The sequence below is a fragment of the Felis catus genome, chromosome B1 (assembly GCF_018350175.1).
Source record: "Felis catus isolate Fca126 chromosome B1, F.catus_Fca126_mat1.0, whole genome shotgun sequence".
NCBI lineage: Eukaryota > Metazoa > Chordata > Mammalia > Carnivora > Felidae > Felis > Felis catus.
In genome coordinates this window covers 149,893,791-149,908,194 of record NC_058371.1, presented here as the reverse complement: position 1 = coordinate 149,908,194, position 14,404 = coordinate 149,893,791, and the positions used below count along the sequence as shown (strand labels likewise).

At 33.1% G+C, this 14,404-nt stretch overlaps 1 protein-coding gene across 4 annotated transcripts in view; it reads right to left on the bottom strand.

Annotated features, from left to right (window-relative positions):
- The window catches only part of UBA6 (ubiquitin like modifier activating enzyme 6), a 91,724-nt gene that overhangs the window by 12,239 nt on the left and 65,081 nt on the right, over positions 1-14,404 (bottom strand). For 3 of the 4 annotated variants that reach the window (XM_023253071.2, XM_045056272.1, XM_023253072.2), the window contains 10 exons: positions 11,638-11,715; positions 10,111-10,292; positions 8,513-8,618; positions 6,515-6,604; positions 6,338-6,418; positions 5,430-5,558; positions 3,805-3,856; positions 3,653-3,716; positions 2,762-2,831; positions 2,155-2,226 (listed from right to left, as the gene is read on the bottom strand). In XM_023253071.2, the coding sequence (XP_023108839.1) occupies positions 2,155-2,226; positions 2,762-2,831; positions 3,653-3,716; positions 3,805-3,856; positions 5,430-5,558; positions 6,338-6,418; positions 6,515-6,604; positions 8,513-8,618; positions 10,111-10,292; positions 11,638-11,715 (924 nt within the window). The remainder of the gene's footprint in view (positions 1-2,154; positions 2,227-2,761; positions 2,832-3,652; positions 3,717-3,804; positions 3,857-5,429; positions 5,559-6,337; positions 6,419-6,514; positions 6,605-8,512; positions 8,619-10,110; positions 10,293-11,637; positions 11,716-14,404) is intronic. The other variant, XM_045056271.1, reaches the window with a different exon arrangement.

Here is a 14,404-nt window from a genome sequence, read left to right as displayed (position 1 = left end):
GCCTGGGTGGCGCAGTCGGTTAAGCGTCCGACTTCAGCCAGGTCACGATCTCGCGGTCCGTGAGTTCGAGCCCCGCATCAGGCTCTGGGCTGATGGCTCGGAGCCTGGAGCCTGTTTCAGATTCTGTGTCTCCCTCTCTCTCTCTGCCCTTCCCCCATTCATGCTCTCTCTCTGTCCCAAAAATAAATAAACGTTGAAAAAAAAAATTAAAAAAAAATACTATTTCTTTGTATTTTATACATTCAACTTGTGTTTTTACAGATTAAATATTATTGTAAGTATTTAGGAAATATTAAAGAGTTAAGGAGGCAGAAACTTTTATTTGTCAGAGTAACTAGTTGATATTTTTGGCATCTGTTAACTAGAAGTGCCAGACTCTGAAGTTTCAGTGTGAGTTGCTTCAAGAAGTTGTGAAAAGCTCATTAATTCATGTTAAAACTAAAACTGTATGTAGCTAAATTGCTCAGGACAATTTATTACACCAAAACTCTGGTATAGAAAGAAGCAACTGAAGCCACAAAACACTGCAGAGCTATTAACACCAGAAAAGTTACTGACACATAATTCTTTTGGCTTCTGTCTAGCAGCTCTGTCCACTAGGAATGCGGGCTAGGAACCTTCTTTTTGTTTAAAAAAATTTTTTTTATTTGAATATAGTTGAGACACAATGTTACATTACTTTCAGGTGTACAACATGGTGATTCAACTTCTCCATAAGTTATGCTGTGCTCACAAGTGTTGCTACCATCTGTTACAACAGAAAGCTATTACAGTATTGTGGACTATCTTCCCCATGCTGTACCTTTTATTCCCTTGACTTATTAATTCCATAACCAGAAGCTTCTTTATATAGGAATTCTGTTTACCTCCCTGTTCTTTTATTCTTGATAAACTACAAGTTATGAACATTTCATTCAGCAAACCCATTTACTGTACAAAATCAAACAGCTGTAAGTTTTCCTTTTCTCTAAAATAAAAATGCAGACTAGAAGACTGCACACACCATTTCCTATTTGAATTTTATGGGGAGGAAATCATGATTCCCTATTTTCCAATATAGCTGGGGGTAAGGGGAACAAAAGACTATTTTGTGGATGATTTTTAGAGTGTATACAAAAAGTCATACAATTACTATGTGAAAAATACTTAGGCAACTAAATGCCTTTATTCCCCAGCCACACTGAATATAATACATTAAGTGGACTAACATTAAGTGCATCCTCAGCGCTGTTTCAAAATTCTACTCAAAATTCTCTGACTTTCCCATCGCCCTGAACAATTATTTCACACCTTTTTTCCTCTGCTCAAACTTCCTTAAACTTCTTCTCCTTACCTGGAGCTATTAATTGTGCTTCTTATTTCAATTAAAAAAATAAACAATCTGTTTTTCCTCTTACACTCTAATTCCAATCCCTTTCAAATCCTGTCAGGGCTACTACAAAATATACCAGAATCCAGAATCTTATTGTAACTTACTTGTTACCGACTACTTCATCAAACCACCATCATCTTTTGCCTATATACTCCTACTAGCTTTACATGTTTCCTTTCTCATGTCCCATACAATCATTCTTAACACAACAGGCAGAGTCAGCCTTTTAAATATAAGCCAGATTGCGTCCTCTGCTTAAAATCTTCCACTGGCTTATCTCCTAATAAATCATGAAGTACTTATCATAACCCCAAGTATCTCTCATATTTGTCTACCAATCTTCTTGAATAATCTCTTTCAGAAAAATCCTGGCCTTCAAATCTTTTAAGGCCTTTCTCTGAACTTGTTCCTGCTTATGTGCATTATTCTTTCAACACGTAATAGCATGGCTCACTCTATCGCTTCCTTCAGGTTTCTGCCCAAATGTCACCATATCACAGAGGCTTTCCCCTTTTATCCCACATAAAATGAAACCAGTTTCATCATCCTTTATTTCTTTTCCTTGTTTCATTTTTGGTTCTTAGCACTAAGTCCTAATGTAATATTATGTAATAGCATTTTTTTTTTTTTAACAGTCTGCCTCTGGTCCATTAGATGATATAACATCCATAACAGCAAGAATTTTGTTTTGTTTACTATGGGATTCTCCAGGTTGAGAATGGGACTTGACACTAGTAAAATTTCAATAACTATTTGCTGAGTGAATAAATTTCTAAACATACCTTGTTGGAAGGTTTGAATTCTTGAATCTTTACTTCAGAAAGAATATTCAAGAGGGCATCTGCTGATAAGTCCTGTTTTGTTAAAAAGTAATTTTATCAACAAACATTTTTAAAAATTCTGAATTCTAAAAAATTCTGGACTAATAAGGTCCTTTATCATACTAAAATATTTGAGTAATTTATCATCTGACTATTTAGACCACATCTATTTGTGACATTTACCTTTATTCTATAGAAATATCATCCATAAAGGCTGGGGGGGAGGGGGACAGGGGTGGTATGGGTGAAAAATTACTTATTAGTCAACAAACCTGAAATCTTAGTTCTTTCCATTCATTTTAAAAAGGTAATTTTGGGACTGGTTGTATCAGACTGAGTGCTCTGAGGTCAGAGACTATCTCATCATTGTTTTATAAAGTTCCCTGCACAAAGTTATACTCAATAAATGTTGACTCAATAAAATAAATAAATAAATGGAATTCATATCTTTGGAAGCAGAAAAATATTTAAATGGTTCAAGATGAAAGTAGGTGATGCAATTAGCTGCTAGGTCATCTAATTTTTACCTGGTTTTGTATCACTTGCTAGAGCTTGAAGGTTATCTTACCTCTTCTGTAAATGGAATGCAATAGACTGCAGCATACAGTTTTGCAGCATTCAGAAGAAAACTGAAGTGCCTTTTGAAATAAAAAATAAAGCAAAGTGTGAATGCACAGTTTTAAAGGTGTTTAATTCATCAAAAACTACAGTCTTTTGAAATGTTGAAGAAAATAATCACAGAACTTTTGTTACAGGAATATTTAAAAGTTAGGCAATGAAGTCCTGGTCTAGACCAAAGCATTTCAGAAGCTATAAGAAACATTAGCTATTTATCCTCATAAGTAGTAATATTCAGGAGAGGAGGGGCAAAAAGTAGAAAAATTAGACTAGTGAAAGAAAATTCACTTTAATTCATAAAAAAATTAGAAATTTGGTTTTAAAGAGCATACATTAGGCTCAACTTAAGCAAGTGACTTTGGTAAAAACAAAAGTAAGTTTTACAGGAGAAGCAGTCAGGATAAGGTGACTAGAAGCCTAACATAAGCACCAGATGAGGAAATTAAATGTAGTTACTTGTTGAAAGGAAGGTTAACAGGCTCAATGTTTAACATATAACTTAAATTTTTTAAAATTTGGCTTCATAAAATAGGAAAACATTTGTTGTCATTTCTTGTTTTTTTTCTTATGGATAAAGTCAAAGAGGTAACACTTCGGATCCACTTTAGAGAAGATAAAAATAAAGAAGTTATTTTACCATGTAAATAAATAGATTCACGTATGTGGGGGAGAAGGGCTGTGCCTGGCTTTGTTGGCCAGACTAATGAGCTAACTCTTAGATTAACAGGATGCACTAATTTAACACTTAAAGAGCCTGAAGTTTCACCCTGCCAAGTAAAACTATACTCAGTCAAGAAATTTACAACAAAGGATGCATATAAAGCTGGATATAAATACTTACAAAGGTTCATTTAAATCAAATTTTATTGGAGATGGAGGCCTCTTTGGTGATTGCCAAAACAAACCTAAAACAAGACACAAATATTATTTTCATTGTATTTATCCAGTAATAAATTATATTAATTGTTCTTCTCAACACTTGGTTACACTTACTGCCATCTTTTAATCGTGTGTCTAGAGGAAAGCAGTGAAGAAGCTGAAGAGCCTAAAGAAAAAAAATCAATTAAAAAAAATCATTACTTAACATTATCTGAGGTAAAAAAAAAAAAAAAAAAAAAATCTCAACACACAAAAAGATATACAGTGAAGTTTCCAGCCACTCTTATACTCCCTCTGTCCATTGTCTTGTCACGGCCCTCTATACCTGGAATAACTTCTATTGCTATTTTTTTTTTTTAAATCAATACTTACAGTTTTTTTTTTCTTTACATCCACAACAAACATGAATATACATTACTCCTTTTTTTTTTAAAGTAGGTTTCATTACAAAGCCCATCTTGGGACTTGAACTCATGACTCTGACATCAAGACTTGAACAGAGATCAGGAGTCAGAAGTTTAACTGACTGAGCTACCCAGGTACCTGTATTTTATACCTTTTTACACAAAAGGTGGCATATTTTACATACCATTATGCTCCTTTCAAAGAGCTAATCCTTAAAATAAAAATTAAACCGGTAAAAATATATAGCATTTTGTATTTAGAAATGATAAATGACGTTTGAGATTTGCTTCAAAATCATCTGGGGAGGTATAAAGATGAAACAAGATTATCTACAAATTGATACAAAATTAACAAAATTTGTTAAACCTGGGTGACAGATTCATGAAGTTTACATTATTCCTTTTTTTCTACTTTCTACAGTAGAATTTTTCCAGAAAAAAGCTTTAAAAAAGTACAAAAGATAATCAGGACTAAAAAGAGTTCTTCAGATTTTGAGACAAGAGGTCATTGATTATAATGGTAAAAATAATTTGAATAGGAGTGGGGAAAGAAGACACGTTAACTGGAAGAGGAAGTAGCAACACTAAGTATAAGACCCCTTTTCTAAGTAGCAAAGAAGGAAGGGAAAGGCAAGGATAAATGTAATCAAAAGACTTTTTTAAAAAATATTACCTTACTTTATATTCTGATAGGTATGAGCCTGAAGACGGGGAGAGGCTCAGGAGAGAGGGCAGGACACATTCTAGCAAGTGCAAGTAATAGGGGATGGGAATAACAGCTAATAGTGAGCATTTCTGGGCTAGGTTCTACTCAAAATGCTTCGCAGGTATTAACTCATTTGATCCTCACACCACCATATGAATTACACACCAATTTAATATCCCCATCTTACAAATGAGGAAAGAGACACCAAACAGACATAAAATGTGATTTTGAATATGGATGGGCAAGGCGAAATTCAACACAATTTCTGACTGAATCTATTTTCTCAATTTCTTGCTTTATTCTGAACAACAAACTTCTTTTAGACTACTAATAAAATGTATTCCTTATTTTCTAAAAGACCCTGTATCTGAAACCCAATATTGCACACAGAAGGATAAGGATCAGTTAAATGCAGAACTGACAAACCAATGGATGGAGTTTAAGTGTATTCTTTTAACACTCAAAGAGAAATCAGTTCTGTGCCCTGCACTTGTTTTCACTTAACTTACTATTTTTTGAAAAGATTCCTGAAAGAAAAAGTAGACATTTTGGTCCAGTGAAATTAATTCGGTAGCAATTAAATGAGCCAAGCTAATATCTCTTCTTAATGTTTTATAATGCATACTTACCTTATGGTTAAAATATTTTTCAAACTTTAATCTTGCTAATTCTACACATTGGGACCAGTTTCTAGGTCTTCTGCTAAGCAACTTAATAACTTGAAAACAGCCTTCTAAACTGTGTCCAGTTTGTATCTTCTAGAGAGAAAAAAAAAGCAAAATAAGTATATTTCCAAGTAAACACAAACACACACACACACACACACACACACACACACACACACACACACACCCATTCCTGGGAAGTATTAGCCAAAGTTTCAAGTACCAGCTCATGTGATTTATGACTAATTTTTTCACTGTGAGCTCCTTGTCCCTGCCTTTTTCTTCTCCATCTTTCTCTCCTTTTTTGGAGGGGGAATGGGAAAAGACAGTACATGAAATTTCAACTGTAGAGTTTCTCATCTGACAAGTTATCCTTATGTCTTGCTAGTTATTAGTACTACATATGTACCTAACAAAAGAAGTGCTATGAATAATATTTTATACTAAAAAGTTGGTCTGTTTAGTGCAGGAATAAAGAAAAGTAAGAAAATACCTTTAAAGTCGCCCTCATCATAAGAGTATTAACACTACCATCCATTCACAAAATTTCCACTAGAATTCACGTTGGGTTTTTTTCAAACAGTTTAACAAGTTGTTTTATTACACAAAGCTATCATTTTTATGACATCTTTTTTAGGTTGAAGCATATGAATTGTTTTGTGGGTCAAACATGGTCAAATAATGGCAATTCCACAGAGCTCATACAAACCACAAAAAGGCCATTTGTGACTTGCTAATGTCAAGATTCCTCATGCACTTACTCTGTACAATGATATTTTTTAAAGAGGTGAAATAAACTATTTGTAGGCAATATGCAAATAAGATTACACTGAGACAGTGTTGAGATTATATTAAAATGTATTGATTTTTACCTGTAAGACTTCTTCTGCAGATGGATAGGTTTGCCAAAATTTGTTAAACAATGAAGGCTTATGGGAAAAGGAACTTTCAAACTTACATGTAAGGGAAAAAAAGAAAAAAAAGTTAAAAATTGGATAATCTTCTATTCACTTCAAAGAAAAATTTCTTGAAAAAAAGATCTTTATTACCTTATCTCTTGCCCACTGTATAGTGTGTTCAATAGCAGCTGGAAAGGACTTTAGAGTACAAAATGGTATTTCCTCTTCTGGGGGATCCCGCTAATTTATAAAATATGACAACAGATAGTTAAGAAAGGCAACAACAATTTTTTATTGATTAAATTTACTTGAGTATTTTAAGACCATTAAAATTTTTTAAAAAATAATAAAATGAATCCAACATTTTTATATCTTCTTTCTCCTAGGCAATAAGAGGAAAACTGGATTCTTTTGACACTTAATCATTTGTCAATAGCAACGTAACAAAAAACATGAATTCTATTATAACTTATTATCTGTGCACTTATTTGGTACCACGTAGTATTTACAGGCAGACTTCCATATATAATTAATTTTTGTCCTCCAAGAATCAGGGTGACATTGAAAACTTTACAATATTCCCCAACATTCCCTACTTTGAAAAGTAATTCAAGAATCCCCAAAAAGGTGCTCAGTATACCATGTGTTTGTTTCTCCCTATGTCTTTGATGCTTGGTATAGTTTCTTGCAGAAAGGGTGTATTAAATAAACAGCTAATAAGAAAGAATGAAATCTTGCCGTTTACAACAAGATGGATGAAGCTACAGAGTACTATGCTAAGCGAAATAAGAGAAAGACAAAGACTGTATGATTTTACTCATATGTGGGATTTAAGAAACAAAACAAACAAGCAAAGGGGAAAAAATAAGAGAGAGGCAAACCAATAAACAGACTCTTAACTACAGAGAACAAAGTGATGGTTACCAGAGCGGGGTGGGGTGGGGGGATGGGTAATAGAAGTGATGGGGATTTAGGAGTACACTTGTGATGAGGACTGTTATGGTATTTTTGAATCACTATATTGTACACTTGAAACAAATATTACACTGTATGGTAACTAACTGAAATTTAAACGAAAACTTAAAGTAAATAAGATAAAAAATTAAAATTTAAGAAATACTTTCAGGAAAAAAAAAAAAACGGTAACTGCCTATGTTGTCTCAGGTAAATATACCACTGAAAAAATACCCACATCCTATTACAGGGTACATTTGGTTTAACCACTATAAAATGACAAACTTTGTCTCTTTTCACTTAGAGATTTATATTTTAGTTTGTTGAGCTATGAATATCATAAAATGTTTTATAAACCAAAGAGGGAAGCCAGAAGAGAAACCTGTTTTTTCTGGGTATTAAGCCAGAGAATATAGGAAACGGTGTGGAATATAGGGAAAAATGTGGTAGAATGACAGAATCAAGGGAACTTTTAGAATTCTACAGACTTCTCTACTTTGAAAATCTTCCAACATGACCTCATAATTTTCTCCATGTAATTTCCTTCAAATTAAACTTCTAAATTTTTTCTACTATAATGTTTTTACTATAAACTTTATTTCATAATAGTAAATGGGAAAACAAATTTTATAAATGTTTAATAATTTTACTAAAGCAAACCTACCTATTAAATACAGTGATTTTACACTTGTTAAAAAAAAAAAGAACAACAACACTATTCTTTCCATTTTACAACCTGCGTTGATCTTTTTTAAAATCCTAAAGCCTACATTTCCTAGGCCAGAGTTTTCCAATTTTGGCAGTATATCAAAATCACTTGCAGAGATTAAATAAAATTATTACTATATCTCTATATATCTCTATCTCTTTATGTATATATGTACTGGCTCCCCCTGTGGAGCAATTGGATCTTCAGTTAAGATTTTGGACAGGTCACCAGTTCAAAGTTTGTGAGAAAAGCAATCATGCACCTCTGAGAAATAAACAGTAAACATAACAATAAGACAGTGGAAAGACAAGAAACAAAATTTGAAAATTTAAAAAGGTTAAGTTCAGCTGTATTTTAAAAAATACACATGCACATATGCATAGAAATTATTGACAGAATGGACACATTAGGAAAGATAAATCAAATCTCTGACTGAAGAGAAAAACAATGAGATGAGACATTTATTGCAAAATTGGTTCACTTACATGACTATTATAGGATTCAGTTAAATGAGGTACGATAACTTCAGTGTGTCCCTTAGTGCCCATTGTTCCAGAATCTAAGAGGGGTCGTAGATTTGCTAAGCAACGGCTATTTGAAAAGATAATAGGTAACGAACATTTAAGTGAGCAATAACAATGTAAGCAGAGGACATCTTACCACTTTCTGTTGGTCATTTCACACACTGATCACTTAGTGAACGTAGTATCTTAGGAAACAGATACATTACCACCAAACAATGCATTTATCATTTCCATCCCCCCTCCTTCCACAAATTCTGTTGTCCAATCTGATAATTTCTTCTCTTTCTCTTCTTACTAGATTTTGGGCTTCAACTTCTTTTAACTCTAGGTTAACTCTTTGCTAATGTCTATTTCTTCCTTGGTTATTTTTGGACTATAAGTTCTGTCTTACTATATCTTCTCAGTGTTCTCTTTATCCCAAACAATATTAACCTCCTTTTTTTTAAACTTACAATACCTATTTTCTACACACTTTAATTTCTTAAAGTTTTTATTCTTCCTTCCTCTGCCTAAGACAATAAACTTTAAAAAAAAAAATTTTTTTTTTAATGTTTATTATTTTTCAGAGAGAGAGAGAGAGACCAAGAACAAGCAGGGAAGGGGCAGAGAGAGAGGGAGACAGAATCGGAAGCAGGCTCCAGGCTCTGAGCTGTCAGCACAGAGCCGGATGCGCGGCTCAAACTCACAGACGCTGAGATCATGACGTGAGCTGTAGTCGGCCGCCCAACTGACTGAGCCACCCAGACGCCCCCAAGACAATAAACTTTTAACTACACTCTAGACTGGCAAATTTTCCTCCATTTAATAAATTTGCTCAACTAGAGCCGTAACATTAAAGAGTCATATAAAGATGTAAGAAAAATTAGTAAGGTATACACATGATAGTCATTCATTCATCTACTTATTTAACAACTATTTACTGAATGTGTTGGGCACTGAGAATACAGTGATGGGAAAATAAATGGTCCTTTAATAAATGATTTAGTGAGCTAACAAATATTAATTAAATATATCAATAAAAATAAACACTATAAGGGGAAAAAACAAATGCTGATTACCATATGGGGATCTACAGAATTGAGTCATTAAAGAAAGTCTCTTTGAATAAAGACATTTAGGCTAAAACTGAAAGGATGTGAAAATAAACCAAAGTAGGCAGATTTGGAGTCAGGAATTTTAGAACAAGGTAAACAATTTCCTGAGTCTGAACGAGAGTATGTACTCTCACTCTCAAGTGAAAAAGCGTTGGATGCCTTATAAGAACTCAAAGAAGAAATGTGTAGCTGGAATAAGGGGAGCCAGCAAATAGGTAAATTTTAAGCTGGAGTGATAGACAAATGGCAGACACTCTACAAAAAACATTTAGGCCATGTTAAAGATTTTGAATTTTACCCTAGGTATAATGGGAAATCATAAAAAGGATTTGGATTCAAGGAGAACTACAACAGAAATACAAAGAATAATCAGGAAATTGGATAACTTTTCAATAAATAGGTGTGGAAAAGAAGTGATAACAAAAGAAAAGACAATTTTTATGAATCCGTATTTCAAGAACATACCTGTCTACATATCTCCTGGCTTCCACATTATCTAATGCTGTAATAATTATATCTTGTTTAGTATAGAACTCATCATTGTAAATAGCCTCAGTGGCTGGACATACTTTGTTCAAGTGTGCATCTATCTTGAATTGAGGATTTATTTTCAGGGTTGCGTCAGCAGCAGTATAGCTTTTAGGTTTCTAAACAAATAACAAACAAAAACAGAAATAATAAATATTAAACAGAAAAGCTAGGCCATGACAGAACTTACATTTTTTACATGAGAGTAATGAGACCAGCTTTCATTTTTGGTTTGTGGACATTGCATTCATTGTACATTGTACATTTAACAATCCATATTAGTCTGAATAATTAACAATTTACTAATGGAAATCTAAACAACCTCTATTTTATAGCTATTGTTCTTTAGAGTTCTTAAAATATCAGTTATTAAAGGTACAATTCCTTCTAATATGAAGGTTTAAACTAGATATGTGCCTAGAAAAAATAAGAACAGTGAATTCATTGAAATATTAGAAATCCTAACTGCAGAAAATGAGCTCTCAGAGGTATGCAAAGTTAACACACTAGTACTAAAATTTAAAAAATACTACTATTTCTGGATGGAGATATTAAAGAAATAATATACATTTTAGTTTTATAAGAGAGTCCCCTTGACATGTATTTACTTCTCAGTGCTGTCAAGCATGTAGGCAAATTGCAAACTTTGTTAGAACTCAGTAAAATAAGAATAAACAGACCTTAACAGTTCTTCTGTAAGTAAAATGCACAAAATAAATGAATTTTGTGACATATATTTTGGTTCCTGATAGACCTTATTTTTTTTTTTTTTTTTGTATTTGGATAGGTGAGGCAATTAGGTTAACTATGCCATCTGTTTTAGTTATTACTTTTCTGTTCAAGACATTCCTTAGTTTACCAAGATTATCAATGGGCTATTGAAAAATAAAGTGCAAAAACATTTCTAAAGAAAAAGCAAATATGCCTGACTGCCTAAAGTGTTTCTTTTCTTGACTGAAATATTTTGATCTCTATGAAAAAGACTGAAAACCAGGAATATTTTACAATGAAGAGGATGTTAATTAAATAGTCAAGCAAGATCAAAGAGCAAAAAATTCTAAGCGCTAAACTTTACCTATTTGGTAATAAAGACTCCCCTTCCTTCCAAAAAAGAGTGCCAAATGTGTGATTTAGTAAAACCTTAAATTAGGAAATCTGTCTCTGCAAGCTTAGTTTCTAAGATTACATATGTACATACACCTTGATTATAAAATGAAAAACATACTGCCCATGATTTACAACTTACATCTTATATCCAAAATCAATGCAAAACCCATTTTTTATATTAAAAAATAATTTTATATTTTTCCCCAAATGTCATTCCCATTGTTTGATAATTTGAGAGATTCTAATAAAATAAAAACACATTAGGTTTGCTCAAGTGCAATTTTCTATTTATAAAAAAACAAACTCTTTTTTGTGGAACACAATAGATTATTTAAATTTGAAACAGTAGCAACAAACCTGTATGTGGTGAGGACGAAACAGGAACTGTCTATTCAAGTTGGATTTTTCTATCAAGTCAGGATCTGTAACTGTAACCTAGTATCAAGTAAAGAAAAAAGCTGAAATCATGTCAGAGAAAAATTTAAATTGATTTTGCTTTTCTCAGAAAGACTAAAACAATTATGCTTATTATTTCAGGTGGTAGAAGTTATAATACAAATATTCCAATGGTTACCAATGCTAATGTTTTTATACTATATTTAACTATAATTAAGGTTTAGCACAGGAACGTTAAACAAGACAGCTGAAACTGATGGCAATTCATGTTCAAAACTTTTTTCTAATTATTCAAAACAAAATGGAGGCTAAAACATCACCATCACATTTTAGAAACATGTAATAGATTAGCCATAGAGGAGTTAAACATATTTCTTCTTTCTAAACATACTTGTTTTCAATTGCAACAAATTTGGAAAAGAATGCTTACATTTTCCAATTTGAAAGGAACTCTTGCTAAAGCAGAGGTCTACAAACTACAGTGCAGGCAGGTTGCCTGGTTTTGTAAATAAATTTTGTTGAAACACTGTCATGCCATTTGTTTGAAGTATTGTCTATGGCTGTTGTCACACTATAATTGCAGAGCTGAGTAGTTGTGACAGAGACCCTTGGTTCACAAGTCAAGAAGAGCTGCAATCTGGTCCTTTAAGAAAAAGTTTGCAGACATTCCAAGGAATAAGATGAAAAAAAGCAGCTCCAAGATACTCAGAAAAATACTGATAATGCGTTTGTCCCTTAAGTTGGCATTTGTATGAAATTGACTAGAAGCAGTATTTCTCCAGTGTGTTTAAGATGTTAGATGTTGACTGACGTTCACAAACACATTCACTTTCTTTCAACTGGTATTTCCTGAATATATGTTTTTTGGGGGGTTGTTTTCAACATTTCTATATGTGTTAGAGTGTGTCTTTTATTTTTTAAGTTTATTTATTTGTTTTTAGAGTGTGTGTGCAGGCGTGCACAACTGGGGGAAGGGAGGTGGTGTGGGATATAGAGGATCCAAAGCCAGCTCTGTGCTGACAACAGAGTCCCACATGGGGCTTGAACTCATGATCTGTGAGATCATGACCTGAACCAAAGTCAGATACAGTCAGATGCCCAACCAACTGAGCCATCCAGGTGCCCCAGAGTATCTCCTTTAAATAAGAAAAAAAAAGCACCAAACAGAAAATGTCTTTTAACAATAAGTTTAATCAATATATAATTATTGTGATTACGGATATAAGCCTTTTTTTCCTACCTCTTCCCTGACCCCACTTTTCATCCATTTCCATTTTTTTTTTTTTTTGGCTTAAGTTTCCTTAATTCCAATCCCCTACATTCCTCACTGAATTGGTTCAGAAGTTAAACATTTGTTTCTATGTGGTTACACCCAAAATTTTCACATGCACATATGACTTAAGATCTAAAATTAATGACAATTTCTGTCTTCCTCCTGAACAATCAGGATATTTGAAATCTCCCTTCCACCTTCCTTATCAATGAACAGCATTTTACTTATTTTGAATCATCCCATCCCCAAAGTCAATATTTTAATTAAAGGTTAAAAAAACCCTCAGTGCTTATTTAAATCTGAGAAGGCTGACAAAGGCTGCCACTACTTACCCTTGCTTTATGCACTGTCCATGTTATCTAATAGTTCTTTCAATGAGAATCAATTAAGTGATAACCTTTCATCATTTCACTTGTCAGTTATTTTTACTTCTCTTGAAAGATAATTTAGCTGGGTATAGAAATCTAGGTTACTTTTCCTTACATTATGAAGACACCCTTTCCTATCTTTAGGTGTGCATTTATTGCTGATGAGAAATCTATACGGTAATCTCTTTTTTTATCTTTGCCTTTGATTTGGTGACCAGTTTACCTTTGCAATCTCAACACAGCTGTTTCTAACTCTGGAAACTTTTGTCATTATCCTTGGAATATATTGCTTCTTCATTATCTTCACTCTTTCTGAAAGTTCTACTATCTTATGTTGGATCATGCAAATGCATCTTCTTTCATTAAAACAAGGTATCTTTCTGCACTACATTCTGGGTGCATATCTTCTATTCATCAATTCTCACTTTAGCTATATATGAATTTTAAGTTCACTGGACTATACAGAAATTCTTATCTGGCTTTTTATAAAACTTAGTGCTTTCCACCCGCCCCCTCATGTTTCTATTTCTTTTTTCTTTTTTTTTCACCTTTGGTCATTTCAAACTTTAACATTTGTTTGTTCTGTTATTATTATCTTTTTAAGTGTATTCATTTTTGAGAGAGAGAGAATCTCAAGCAGACTCCACGCTGTCAGCACAGAGCTTGATGCAGGACTCAAACTCACTAACTGTGAGATTGTGACCTGAGCTGAAATCAAGAGCTGGACATTTAACCAACTGAGCCACCCAGGCACCCCTGTTTGTTCTATTATTTGTAGCACTCCTGTTATCTACAGTTCTTAGCTAATCTTCTGTTTTCATTGGCTGATTATTCTTCCAAGTGGTGCCTTTTTTCTAGTGGATTGTCATTTTTTTTATTGTGAATTGTCTTGAATGGATGTTCATTTCTCTGCACAGTTCTATGTACTCTTGGTGTTAAGGTATCACCATGATGCAGTTTTACATTTATTTTAGTCAGAGCTCTGTTGATTTTAATGGTCTTATTTGTTACATTCATCTCTCTGCTTAGTTTTTTTTTTTTTTTTTAAGAAATATTTTTTAGAAAACAAATATCTACTTACACTGAA